This window comes from Protopterus annectens, chromosome 3.part1 (genome assembly GCF_019279795.1).
Source record: "Protopterus annectens isolate FY-2018-M chromosome 3.part1, PAN1.0, whole genome shotgun sequence".
Taxonomy (NCBI): domain Eukaryota; kingdom Metazoa; phylum Chordata; order Ceratodontiformes; family Protopteridae; genus Protopterus; species Protopterus annectens.
In genome coordinates, this window is record NC_056732.1 from 108,743,921 (window position 1) to 108,759,091 (window position 15,171).

Genomic DNA, 15,171 nt, shown 5'->3' on the forward strand with positions numbered 1-15,171 from the left:
ACTCGGAGTCCCTGGATGGCTGTGAAACGCCAAATTACATATGCTACAGCTAACATCCTGGGTCACAGCAAAACTCTCCTGCCACAAAGGCAACTGTGGTTCCTTAGTGAGGTCCATAAAGGGAACCGTAGAGGGGGAAGACTGTGCTATATCAAGGGTCTTCAAAGGCAATGAAGGAGGAGAATAAGAAGGGGTCTTTGGCAAAGGGTGATCACCTCCCAAGGAAGGATAGGTCCTGGGGGGTGGGATACCTCTGGCCAAAAGCACTTGATCCACAAGACGCAACACATCATGTTCAGAGAGGCTTCTAGTGGATTTCACGGACACGGCTGAGGGGGTGTCAGGTCTATTCACAGATGGGACAAGCTCGGTGCTCACATCACCAGTCTGCACTGAAAATAACAGTGCCGTAAGACTATACTACAGGTGTCTGCACAGAGAAAATCATCGGTGCCGAAGTCATGGTCTGCACCGACAGTAAGGTCGGTGCCGAAGTGGTTGTCAGTGCCGAGGCTGGGACAGAAAAAATTGGTGTCAGTAAATGAGTTGTTGGTTCTGGGTAAAGTATCGAAGCCGATGTGGTTACAGTCTGCACCGACAGAATAGTCGGTGCCGGTAGAGAGGTCTGGACCGAGGAGCCCCACGGTACCGATACGGTAAAGGGCACACTAGTTGGTGTCGAAGTCACAGATGGCGCCGATGGCCTTGGTGCTTTGGGTGTAGGCACTGAAAGCGCTGGAGCCGAAAGAGTCAGATCCAAAGTAGAAAGCTTAGCTTTCTGGGGTCTCGGTTGATGGGAGTCCCCAGCCGGGGATGAAGGAAGAGATTTGGCCTTTGAAATATCGTCAGTCTTTTTCTTATGGGATCTTGGAGGGGTTGAAGCCTCCGACCCAGAAATAGCCTCTGAAAAAGGAGATTTGAGTAGCCCCTTCAGCAACAATTTATTTTTCCTTTCGATCAATGTCCTGTTAGAGAAGTTCTTACAAATTCCACAGAGCAGATCAACTGATAAATGAGGCACACCCAAACAACAGACACACAGTGAATGTGCATCTGAAGTAGGTAATTTAAGTCCACAATCTGAACATCTCTTAAATCCTGGACTACCTTTTTTATCCATGATAGAAAAGAATGAAATCTGAGACAAAAACAGCAATGGTACAAGAAATACCCAAAGGTAAAGAAGAAAAGGGGTCTACCAGTGATGGTATAGAAAAAATACCTCGCAGTAAAAAGATTGAAAAATTTTAAGAAGAGATAGTCGTTAAAGGCGATAAGGTAAGAGAAAACAATTTAGAAGCTTTTCTGAGAGAAAAAGTTATCTTAGACTAGAATGACAACAGATAATGTACTTAGCTCAAGAGAAGTAGCTTGACACGACCGAATGGCGACGTGGCAAACAAAATCTGGGGAAACAGGGAGAGGGGAATTCTGGGTAAGAGTTTTAGCATGAGAGTTTGTAGCTGACTCGAGCTTGGAAGATGGCCGGCTCGGTTCCGAGGTCGGAACCGATACCCGTACATAAGAAATGAATGAGGATTAACAATATCAGATGTGTTATTCACAGATATGTATCTGTGAGGACAGTAGTACACACACTGTAGTATTGTGTTGCTGCTATCATGCCAAAGCTACAGGATGCTGCTACACGTAGCTGATGGCCACACATCTTGCAAGTCAAATTAGTGTGTATGCAATATGCAGCTCACGTGTCCTTTACTATGGGAAGAAAATGACAGTCTCTTCATCAGGTAATTGAGACAATCACTTTCCAGTACCATAATAAAATACTGTGCTAACTGCAAGTTTAACACCAGAGACAAAATACGCACCAAGAAACTGCACAGTACAATCAGATTACACCCACAGGTATGTATTATCCAACGCATATACACACATTCTGTACAGTATGTCATACTGCAAGCTGTGCATGGCACGTTCTGTACAGTATGTCGTACTGCAAGCTGTGCATGGCACATTCTGTTCTATGTATGTTCACTTGGAAATACTCTATAATAAACCAATCCTTAGTACTCAGCTTACTACATTATCTTGTTAATTACATCCTGGACAGACTGTTCCCAAAAAGATAATATATTTTAAATGCAACACCTGCCCTTGGATCTCTACCAACATAAAAAAATGAAAGAATGTCCTAGGCAAATAATGCTGGATTAACAGCAATGCAGCCAAAGCTTCATGCCTATGTAAAAGAAAACCTATGGGCCTCCCAACCTAAACTTTTTAGGAGGAACATCAAATAATTGACAGGGCATACTTCAAACTAAAAGAACCCCCACAAATTCAACTCATAGCCCAAATCTAATAAATCAAATGCAGAAATGATCAGTCCCCCCAATGTTAACTCCATACATATAGCTTTCTAAATAATGACTGCACCCATACTCACTAAACTAATAGCTCACATCTGCAATTTATTATTAACTTCATATATGGTACCATCTCAACCTGAACCCTTAGTTACTGAACCCTTTGCCAAAATCAAATATTGCACTACACCTGATGAATATAGGCCAAATGGAAACTTCTGCCCCCCTTGCTTAGACATTTGATAAAATCATTCACAAACTACTGTAGCCCATGTTAGTAAGTATAACCTGCATTCTACATTTCAGCATGGGTTCCATAATGGTTCCATTACCTTGACTGCTATATTCACCATTTCTGATACCATATACGAGAATACATACAATGGACTGGACATTGGGGGTCTATTTATAAACCCCAAAAGAGCTTTTAAACCATAGATTATCCCTTGATTCAGTGGCAGCTACATAACATAGTTCAATAGCTATCTGTTAAACTACAGCTTCATTTATACTGCTGAACCCCACACCTCATGTAAGGACACCTTCATTGCAGATGTTCTACCAGGTTCACTGCTAGTCCTACTGCTCTTTTCCAAACTCAGCAGTGACCTTCCTAACATCATCCCTTCTAGCACTGCTGCATCAACCCAAACCTCAACTCTATATGCAAATGATATGCTCATTCTTGCAAATGATAAAAATAGCACAACTGCACAATCTTTCTGTAGCAGTACCCTTAATAGAACTGTCACTTTGTAAACAACAAATTCATCTCATATTAAATCCTGCTAAAATGCTAAAAACAACATGCATGCTTTATGGAACATAATCAGAATTAAAAATTAAAAAAGCTAAATCACTAATTCTTCACAATTCAGATTTCACAGTGATTTAAAAAATGAGGATTGCTCCAAAAATACCTCAGTCTCTTGTTTGATTTTGCTCTCTCTCTTAAACAATGTATTGATACCACTGCTATTAAAATCTTAAAACAATGTAAAGCATGCTACTCCATTTCTAGTCCTCTTACAGCAAACTTAAGAAGATCCCTTACAATTAATGTCCTTATACCAAGGCTAAAATATGCTCTTCCTAAAAATCACCTTTAATTCCAGCCACAATACTGCAACCTTAACAAGAGCAAAAATATAGTTTGCAAGTTTATTACCATATCCAGCCAATTCAAATATTAGTATCTTATACTAAACATAGCAAAATATTTTCCAGCCACTGCATGGGTTGCACTGTTACTGTTCTTCCTAACATTCAAACTGTTGTGCCTTAACTAGTGTCTGTCCCTTGAATAGATCACCCCTCTAGTCCTGCTCATATCCTCGCATGGAATGGAAACACTTCCCCGTAAAACTGCACTTCCCCAGAGACCTTGATGATAAAACCTTTAGTTAAATGCCACCTGCAAATTAGGATCACCTTCTTCCTCAACTGTGCACCAAAACATTTATGCTATCTTTACATCTAAATTACATGAGCTCCTCAGAAATGCTTTTAAGTGCCACTTTCTTTATTATAACAAGTGATCCCCAACTCAGCCCCAGTCTAGTTGCTCTCCTTATCAACTTAACACCTACTTCATTATTTTGTACTCAGCATTTCTCTCTGATTTCAGTTATTGCAACTTTTTGGCCCCCAGTCACATTGCCCTTTATATTATTAAGCTATTGTTATCATCAACCTCATGTTTCCCATTTTTACATGGATTTCAACCTCATGTTTCCCATTTTTACGTGGATTTCAACCCCATGTTTCTCATTTTTACATGGATTTCAACCTGTTTCCCATTTTTACATGGATTTCAACCCCATGTTTCCCATTTTGATATGGTTTCTGGATAACACATAAATATTAATCAATGAGACCAAATTATGTGTGATTTAATACTTGTGTGTTTATTTTAGTATGATTCGTGTATAACTATGTGTTATCGCTGTATAACACCTATTCTGCTCTGTACTTTGACATATATCTATATGTTCACTTATGTTATCTGCTTTAATATTCCTTATTTAAGTATGATTATTTTTGTAAGTCATCAGTTATAACAAGTATGTTTAGCTTTTACCACCTGTTTTTTATGTATCCTCCTAAATTTCTCTGTAATACCACGCATTGTAAAGACTTTCAGCTGAGTGATAGTTGAAAGGGTCCATGGACCAGCCTACTTATCCAATTAACAAATAAAAGAAAATTGTAAGTTAAATATCACATCTGCAAAGTATGGACATGCAGACACCAGTTATGATCATGCTGCCTTAAGACGTGTCCTTGCCAAACATGGTGAAGACTAACATACATAGTTTTGAGAACTTTGTAGGGCCAGTTCATCAGGACAGATGTCTGATAACTGAGGCTTTTATGCTAATATATCAATATGATGTGCCATGCTGGCTATTACAGTGCGGAGGGAGGATATGTGATGACAACACCTAAAGGCTCCAACTGTTGCTGCCTACAGCTAGCCATTACACTAGGCTAGTCACCGACCTGTCTGTCCTGAAAAGGACTGCTGTCCAGTTGTATGATGCCAGCATGGTAAAGTTATGTAGTGACACTGCAGCTCTTTGTTAGTCAGTGCAAAGTATTCAGATATCAGCTAATGACATGAAGGAGGTCCTTGTGCCTCACATACAGGCTATGATGAGAATCAAATAGGTAATGTGTGCACTGCAAGCCTCCTGAAATGCCATTCTGGAAATCACTGTACAGTACATATGAGAAATGATGAAGTTCCTTGTTGTAATTATCCCTGTCTTGGTGTCTTCTGCAATTTTTAGTAATGTGCCCCCCACCTTACCAACAGGCAGTTGTTCCACTAGCTTGCACTACATATGTGACAGACAGGCTGCAGCACATGCATGGTTACTGCCTACTGCCTCCACTTCATGTGCCCTTGGCCACGCTAGCACAGCAGCAAATCAACCAACCAATCCATGATGTGTGTTTGCAGTTGGTGTGGTGTCAAACATGGTATTTGCAGTTCCTATCTATATGTGAGACAGTATGGACAGTTCCTGTACATATGATGACTTGGTAAGTATCTGCCAGTTTTCATAGAGGGTGTGTTGTTGGATGTACTCTTTATATAGCATATGCACTACATAATTTACAATAAATGCCATATGTTATGTTTTGCATGCAGTTAAGTATGCTTGTACATAAATTTACTGTTTGCACTGCTAAGCATGTCAGAGGGTAGTGCATTTACACATAATTCATACACATCTGCAACATTTTATAAAAAAAGTACAGGTCTACCAGATGCGGATGGAATGTCATGGCATGGTCATATTGTGTCCATTCTGCAGTGCATACTTATGATAGTTCTTCCCCTGTATTGTCCCTCTTCATCATTAACCTTTTGTGCATGACCATTGGCTTGCACTTGTACTGCCCGCTATCCTCCTGCCAAACTTCCTCACATTTTCAGGTTGCAAAGCATGACACATATCAGAAGTATATGTTCTTTCTGCTCATATGTTCATTGTTATGTTGTACAGCCATCAGTGTTTGGTTGTTTGATAAGTTTATCTTTCCTTCCCAAACCATTGAAGAAAAAAAAATTAACAAAATGTGGCACTGATTTCCTAACAGAAAACACAAAGAGAGTGGAACACAGATGTGATGTAATACCATGAAAGCTTAAGTAATTACAAATCATATGTTGGTCCAATTACATCATGTATGTGTTCAGTGTCTTTGTGCAAATCATTGAAGATAACTTCTATAGATCAGCAGCCAGATTTTATGATATACTGAAATCATGGTGTAGGTTTTGTAGGCCTATTGTGGCCCACTATCAGGTATGTTAATGCCTATTTATATTTTATCAATAATCCATGACTGGGTGTGGGTATCACTAGATTTAACAATGTTTGGTGTGGTTTGATCAGTAAGAAATCGTTTCTCTTTCTTAAATAATGTGATTGTATAATGGCACTTTATTGTTCTTCCATCTTCTGCCCTTAAAGCAAATATACTCCACCAGTGTATGGTACATATGCACATGTCCTTGCACAGTACATCTTCCCTTGAGACTCACAGTCATTAAAAATGTATCTGGCTAGTGGTGGATTTTGTGTGCATTTACATCTACAGGCATCCCCCAAACCTAGCAATTATAATTACATTGCTAATTATATCTTTCCCAGATGTTGGTGCTAAAAAATTAACAATAATAATCCCTATTATCACATATTTCAAATTTGTTTCATACAAACACACAGTAGTCAAAGTATTCCAGCTTAATTATCACTCTCAAACACACACGCTAATGCTGCAAAGTCATATTATTGACTGTTTAAAAATGATCAGATAAGAGCATAAGGTAAATTCATTCACAGAGAGCCCGACTCTCACCAGCAGTTATAGTAACTACTTTGTTGACTGTGTACACCTTACACCCATTGTTATTAAGAAATAAATCACATGCACATTATTGTTAGCTTTGGATGAACTACATGAAATTGTATAAAGATCACTAGCATCATACCATAAGATCCAGCCATGTGTAGCACATTTTAAACAGAAGAGTATTTATAAGAACATAAGAAATATCAACCACATGATAACATTTGTTAAGTCAATAAACACAATCTCTGCAGACGTAGAAGTTGTCTGGGAGGTTGGCTTCATGGTTAAGATGTTTACCTAACAGACAGAAGGTATAGGGTTTGACTCTTGCCATTGAGGAAACTGGCTAGGTTTAAAATGCCTCACAAGGACTGCTTGCCTATGAGCTATGAATAATACCATATTAAAGAGCCCAATTACTAATGATTTTGCTGCTGGCAAACAACTTTGCATTTAAATGCTTCATTGATAAATGCAGTGCTTGCTGCCTTCAAAGAATAAATTGTCTTTATTGCATTAAAAATTGGTATGCCAGTGATATTGCTATGCTATGCAATATGAAATGTTTGGCAGATGATGAAAACAGGTTCATAGTTACTGTGCATGCAGTCTTGAAGATCATTAAGGAGCCTAGCATAAATTATCAATTATCATAAGGTATTGTCTGGTTAAATGACTTGCTCAATGGCACACTGGAGGTAAATGAAGGTAAAAGAGTCAAGCCCTGCATCCTTGCCACAGGAAGCAAGTCATTAACAAGTTGGAGCTTTAGTCCTCTGTGCTAACTGCCAGACTAACAGTTTTTAACTAAATCTATGTGAGTCTGTATGTTCTGCTTGTGTTCATGTCAGTTTCCTCCAGGTGCTCTGGTTTCCTCCCACATTCCAAAGATTTGCAGTAGGTAGATTGGACACTCTAAATTGGCCATAGGTGTGATTGTGCAAGTGAGTGTGTGGTGAGGATTAACTACCATGGCAGGGATAGCCACCCAGTGGTGTAAAACTTGGTTGTAAGTGATTGTCACCCAAGTGACATCCCCACCCCATGTGCAAAAATGGGAAAAAGAGGCTGAGGCTGGATAGATGGATGGATGGATGGATGGATGGATGGCTGGATGGATGGATGGATGGATGATAGATGGGATGGCAGAAATCCTTTACAATCCGATCTTGTAGAAAAGACTGTACCACAATAATGTACAACAATGGCTACATAAGGGATGCTAAAGCTCAGATGGTTATGATCATTCCTCTAAATAATACAGACTACATGATTTGATACATTTAAAACCCTTTGTATTTGCTGAAGAATTTAAAGAATGCATTACAAAAATATTACTAAAAATGCAACATGCTTAGACTGTATTGCATAATCCAAACCTATTAATGCATGAATTCATTCCTTAGTGCAGTGAATAAAGCAAAACAGTAACAGACACCATAAATGCTGTAAAACATGGTACAACCCACAATAAATATCATTGATAAAAATCATGTGATCTTTTTCAATCTGTTAAAATCAGATATTCAAAAATTCTTATATATGTTAAATATATGTTTTTGTAAAAATTTTTGAATATCTGATTTTAACAGATTGAAAAAGATCACATGATTTTTATCAATGGTATTTATTGTGGGTTGTACCATGTTTTACTCTGATGAAGTTCTGCTATTAGAATGAAAACACTCAGTAATAAACAAAGAGTTTGCATTTTTACAGTGTTGCATTGTTTTTTTTTGTTTTTTTTTTAATATTCTGACTTTCAAATGAATGACACCCATATGTGTGTGTGTGTGTGTGTGTGTGTGTGTGTGTGTGTGTGTGTGTGTGTGTGTGTGAGTGGCATGGCACTTGCTTAGCTACTAAATATTGCTGCTGTGCATAGCCCTGGATGAATGCCATGCATTGTACGTATCTGATACAATCTGCATTATATAGTACTCCCATGGGACTTGAAAGACACATTTAAATTAGGCCAACCACAATACAGACTGCCTGGGAAATGAAGGCCTGGAAGCTGTTCTCATTCATATATGCTATCCATTCTTCAGACTGTGAGATGCATAGGTTCATAGGTGTGTACTAGACTAACAACTACATGGGCCTATTTAAGCCTAGTCATGCATCCCAAATCTCTGACATGTGCTGGTACCCTTGATAAGTGTAAATGGGCTAGGGAGATGTAACATTTGCAAGCAGGGGCCTGATAGATGAACTATTTACAGGCTGCCTGAGTCCATTAGAGACATAGGTGCCAAACCAGGGAAGAATTTCCTGTTCCCCAGCCAGTTATCCAAGTTACACTTGAATTGGGTTAGGTTTCTTCAGCAGGTCCTATTTATATCACAGGTAGGTTTTAAGTCTTTAAAATGTTTAATTCCGGTGCTATTTGTTTTGCAGGTATAGGCATTGCCCTCGTGATTAAACCACACCAACAGTGGATAAATCTTCACTATACCACACTACATCATCGATTATTGCTTAAGGACTGGCAGTGCAAGGTCATAAGGCCTTCCACACATTTAGACCAAATACTACACAGACAAGGACTAAAGGTAGAAGTGTCATGATTTACATCAAAAATAAATATGCCTCAAGGTAGGTCAAACAGGACAATGCACTCAAATCATCAGAAGCAAAATCCCATACCACTTCCTTGCAAGCTATCGGTCCCCCTCTATGACCCAGGAAACCCATAGCATGTTTTTAAGCTTACTGGAAACACTCACCATCCAACCCAATACCATATTCATGGGAGACTTTAACTACCTCACTAGTAACTGGGAATCATATATGACACCAAACATGTAGGCTCACAGATTCCTGGATTTTGTAAACACATACTCTCTGGACTAGACTGTTAATATGCTGACCAGGGGTACTAACATATTAGATCTGGTTCTCACTAATATTACAGTGTGCTGCACACTGCCTAGTGTAATGTCCTCTCTGGTACGATCAGACAACAAAATGGTCTCCTTTCAAGCAAAAATAAAACCAGGAACCTCCACTAACCCAGGAATGTTAAGGAACTACTCTAACTCTAACTTCCTACTATTAAGTGATAACCCAGCAAAATCTCCAAGCCCCCAAAAACCCTGAAGGCAATGCTACTTATGCACAACTGTTCAGAGAAACTCTATACAAGCATGTTAATAGCTGCATAGAAGTAGGAGTACCCACCAGGAATAAGTACAGAACTAACTCAAAAAACAAGCCACCCTGGTAGAATCACATAAATTTTCTCTATAATAGAAGGAAGAAAATCATGGCAAGGAATTATTGCAGATGCCTGTAAATTAGGAGCAGTCACAGAATTACAGAACCCCCCCCCCCAACACTAATGTTCTCCAGGAAGGGCTGACCCAGACAAATAACTTTTATCTGAACCATGGACAAAAACTAAATGCCAAGAAATGCATAATACTATCCTTTTGGAAGTCAACCCCCCCCAGTAACTACCATATTGACAACACATCTGTAAGAGTCAACCCAGTTTTGAAGGACTTGAGGACACACAGAGCCAGCAATCTAGCCTTTGACCATCACATGTTTATAGTAGTGAGGAAATTATTGTGCAACTTATAAACAAAGGTATGTCATTTAGGTCCAAAAAGGTCATTGTTCCACTGTATTCAGCATTCCTCAGACTTATCATGCCCCCTTTGGTATGTACCTAACCAGACACATCCAACAAGTGGAATGGTCACAGAGTTTCCTTACTAAAAGAATACAGGGCGTAAGTAACATGCCCTTTGCAGACCGCATCAAAGCCCTATTCCTGTATTTTGTCTCCTACAGGCTGTTGAGGGAGATCTATGCCTGGCATACAAGGCATTGCCAGACTCAATGCTGATGAACCTCCTACATATCTGCAAAACAAAGAGTAGCAGAATTAACCATTCTAAAGAATTAAACCTTGCTTGTGATATAAACAACCTGCTGGACAGACAGGTATGTATCCCAGAGACTACCCCTTCTCTGGAACAGGGTCCCTATCCGTGTGAAGCAGAGTTCCTCCTTAACCCAATTCAAGTGTAACTTGGACAACTGGATATGGAACAGGAAATTAATCTCTGGTTTCGCACCTATGTCTCTAGTGGACACAGGCGGCCTGTAAATGGTTCATCTCCTAGGCCCCTGCTTGTAAATGTTTCATCTCTCAAGCCCCTGCCTATACTTGTCAAGGATACCATAACTTGTCAAGAGATTTCAGATGCATGGCTAAGCTTAAAAAGGCCCTAGTGGTCGTTAGCCTAGTATACACCTATGAACCTATGAATAGTGTTCATTTTTTATTATACTGCCTGTGTCTTTGCCCCCTAACTTGCAACACAAGGCTGGTGCTAGCAAATTGTGCAGTAAAGTGAGAGCTAGAAAACTGATGGAACACATCTCCATAATGTAATGAGACAGGTGCACATATGACTTAATGAGAGCTTTTATAAACTTGCCTTGCATATAATTTTATATATCATGTGAAACTAATAAAACAATGCTTCTTAATATCAGAAACTGGTGTTTGTTTATATTTCCATTTGGAATAGTTGGGATTAAGCCCATTTTCACTATCATAGAAACACAGATTTTTTTGTGACTGGCCCACCCAGTCTGTTTCTCTGTCTATTAGTTAGCTGAAGATCATATGTAGCCCGTTTACTTCATTCTACCTAATCAGTCAGATTGCAGTCCAGGTGGTGTTCTAGTGTTCTACATCTATCAGTAACAAATCACTTGTGTCTTCTTTAAGCATTCTATTTTTTTAACTAACACACAAGATGGTAATATATATGGGGTTATTTTTGACAGTTCTGTAAAGGTCACTGATCATTCATATTTTCAGGGGTATCTGAGGCAAAGGGGAAGTTAAGGGATTTAATGAGTAAGAGAGTTACAGATAATCAATATAAGCCTCACACTTGTGGTCTGGATACACCTTGCTCTTTCACATCTGATCACAAGGTTAAATGACACTGACATGGGAAAAAAAAAACATTTATATCGTATTTGCAGTGTCTCTTCTGATCATGATGTGGGGGAGGGGTCACTTAACAGCAACCAGCAAAGAAGCTCTATTTTTAGAAACTACATTGGTAAAATGCACCATGCAGGTTTAAAGCAGCCAATAAGATCATAATTGTTTTGGAATATTTCAAAGACACTTCTAGCTGATCTAACCTTCCTGAAAAGTATTTGACATTATATTAAATTTTAAAATTAATTACATTTAATATCTTGACAAAAAAAAAGAAAAACACACTTTTTAAGAAAGTAAGTAACATGAGTGTAATATATTTTAAGGACGTGACTTAGCTTAATGTGAACTATACAAGTTTTATGAAACTGAAGCAGGCTACCCTAACAGCAACTGCTCTATTTTATACTTAACCCCGGCATCCTCCCTTGCTTCAGTTACAAATGCTGCGCCAAAATCACTGGAGAAAGGTTCAACCAATAAGGCAACCTGTAAGGTAAACTGATTGTAACCAATGATATTTTGGGTAACAGCAATGCAGACACAGAGAGCTCGAGGTAGCTTATAATAATGTACTTGTTTTTTCTACTGCTCGATTGTACTTTGGTGCTGTCCTCACAAAGAATTTCTGTGAAGTTTTTATTTGATTTGTTCTATTTGCTGCCTTAATCACACACCAGATTTCCCTGTTTCAAGCCTGCAAGAGGTATGCACATTGCCCTGGATCCCTAAATGGGACAATGCTGTTCGTGACGTCAACATTCAGCCGTCTCCACAGAAACTTTTGTCCCACTAGCCAATCAGAGCTCTTGGAACAAGCCAGAGAGGGTTCTCAGACTGTGTTGTCAGTCCCAGCTTGAGCTGCAGCTAGAACTAATGTAACACTGAATAAATGACTGGGAGGGAGGGAGACAGACTCCAGCTGCAAGTGCAGTCTTTGGTCTGAAGATATTTCCCGGCTACTGCAAAGCTATAATTTAGATTGTTTCTAACTGGAAGGCGCACATGAATAAAGAATCCATGGTCTGAGAAATCTTTGCAGCTTTTAAAAGCAGATGCATTTTCAATTGTCTTTCTGTTAATTTACCACTGATGGAAAAACTGCAGAGGTGCATGCCTTTTAAACTGTGATGCCAGACACTGCTCAGATTTACAAAGGAAGATACAGACCCTATTCGGATTTCTTAAGATGAAACAAAATATTTCAAATATAAGGACGCCACAGCACTTTGGATGATATCAACAGGACACCATTTTCTTACTTGCACAAAAGGAGGGGTGCGTCATCATAAGACGGGGAATAAAAAGGACAATCTATTCTCTGGGTTACAAATCTGACTACTGCTTCAGGGGAAAGTGTGATCTTGGCAACTTGATGGAAACCATACATTTGTAATGTATTCTGACTTCAGATGTACCTTTTTTAGTCAGACTAGGAATTAAAGGTGGGGGGATTCCCACTAATTGCCAGAAAGATCTCAAAATTCTCCAAGGAAATTATACATGCAAAGTGCAAAAAAATTACAGTCATGAGACCTCTGTCTATAGTTGTTTGTTCTCAGTCTAGAAATTAAAGGGGTATCACTGTCCTATGATGAGCGCAGGGAAAAAACTGTGTGGCCATGCATTGTGCATTATTTTTTATACCTCCAGAGTACACACATAGAAGGTGAGAACTTGTTTCTTTCAGTAAGCACAAAAAAGGGAAAGATTTTGTAAAATATGCAGATTTTCTTTTCTGTATAATGTTTTATTGTTCATGTCTGGACAACTGGGAAGGAAGCTGTCCTTTAGGACATAACATCATTTGAAAAAGGCATTAAGTACAAGTACAATTTAGTATAAGTCCAGTGGCGCTACATTTTGAAATTAGTGTCTTGAAATTAAAAAAATATTGTAATACTTACATTAACAATCTATGCAAAGAGAGAAAATAAGATATTTGGGATGGTCTTGCCTGTGTGGTTTCAAGTTTTTGGAAACATACGTGAGGAAATGTTGAATGGAGAGCATCTAGGATTCGATATATGTTTTTCTGCCTGAAAACCAGTGGAATAAAACATTACCATAGCATGCTGGATTACTGAGTCCGACTGCTGCTGCTGCCAAAATAAGTTGAAACCCATTTGCTTCAGGGACATCTCCAAGGGACACTGCAGAGGAATTTCTGATGAGTAGTAGGTAAAAAGGTGCAAATTACATTTAAAAAATTCCAGACAGACCACCCCAGTGTATTTCAGGATTATGGAGTATGATCGGGACATGTACCGCCAGTTTCAGGACTGGTGTCTCAGGATTTATGGAGACTCAGGAAAAACTAAGACAGTGACTCGTAAGAAATACGACCGTATTGTCCAGCTACTAAATGGATCTGAGACCAGCACTACAGATAATGCTAAATTTAAATTTTGGGTCAAATCTAAAGGATTCCAGCTTGGAAATCCAGAAGAAGTCAATGATGGAAGGAAGCAAATACTGTACGTGCCAGTCAAAACAATGGTTAGTCAAATGTGTCTGCTTTTGTGTTGGTCTGAAAAAAAATGTGTTTGTGTAAGGCTAGGGCTGCGGGTGGGTGGAGGTGGAACTCAGATGACTGAGTTTGTTTTATTGCAAGTACAAACCGTGATAAATAATCGGACACATGCAAATCATTGGGGCTATGCGATGCTTTGTAAAGCTGTACTGCATGTACTGAGAGCATTGTGAACTGTCAATATGCAGACTGAAAGACTACACTGGGCTGGTGGCATTTGTATTTATAAACAACGAAAGTGGAAAAATTATAAATGTTTTTAGCCAGCATTTGATAACATAGAAAGTCTGACTGATGATATCCACTGTAGTGTCAAGAAAGAGAAGGAAACAGTGAGAGAAGGGAGAGGAGAGAATCCTCCCTGGCAGAAAGCCAGATATGGTGCAGGATGGTTATCTGGGGCTTTCCCGTTGATATGACTTTTTATTGCTGTAGATAAGCTTTTATATTTCTAAGTATAATGTATATTTTCATTACTGGAGGTCTTCCAGTAAACAATAGTGTGGGAAAGGCAGATTATTTTATTGAAGCAAATGCATGACTCTCCTTAGATGAGTGCATTGTCCCCTTAGTAGCCACTCAGAAGGCAGACGACCAGGTCCCTCTGTTATTTTTATAGTTCTTTCATTTCTGTGACACATAGATATATGCCTTGTTCCTGTCACTGCATGGGGAGCAGCTAAATTCCCTGCCACCTGTCCGCACACACACACACACACACACACACACACACACACACACACACACACACACACACACACACACACACACACACACGCATATACACTTGTATGCATATAACTGAAATTTACCTGAAACAGACTGAAGTTTTACTGAGCTGTGTTCAAATATTATCTTATGACTTAGTTTGGAGGTGTGTGCGCGTGCGTGTGTGTGTTTCAGAAAATTCTGCAACCATCCATAGGTGCATTCACTTGTTATGAATGTGGTGTGACTACTGTCAA

General features: G+C 39.1%; 1 protein-coding gene across 1 annotated transcript in view; it reads left to right on the forward strand.

The window, feature by feature from the left end:
* The first annotated feature begins 12,509 nt into the window (after positions 1-12,509).
* Positions 12,510-15,171, forward strand: part of NOL4 (nucleolar protein 4) — a 2,553,475-nt gene continuing 2,550,813 nt past the window's right edge. Inside the window, exon 1 of the mRNA XM_044066638.1 lies at positions 12,510-14,172. Within this exon, the coding sequence (XP_043922573.1) occupies positions 13,918-14,172 (255 nt within the window). The 5' untranslated portion in view covers positions 12,510-13,917. The remainder of the gene's footprint in view (positions 14,173-15,171) is intronic.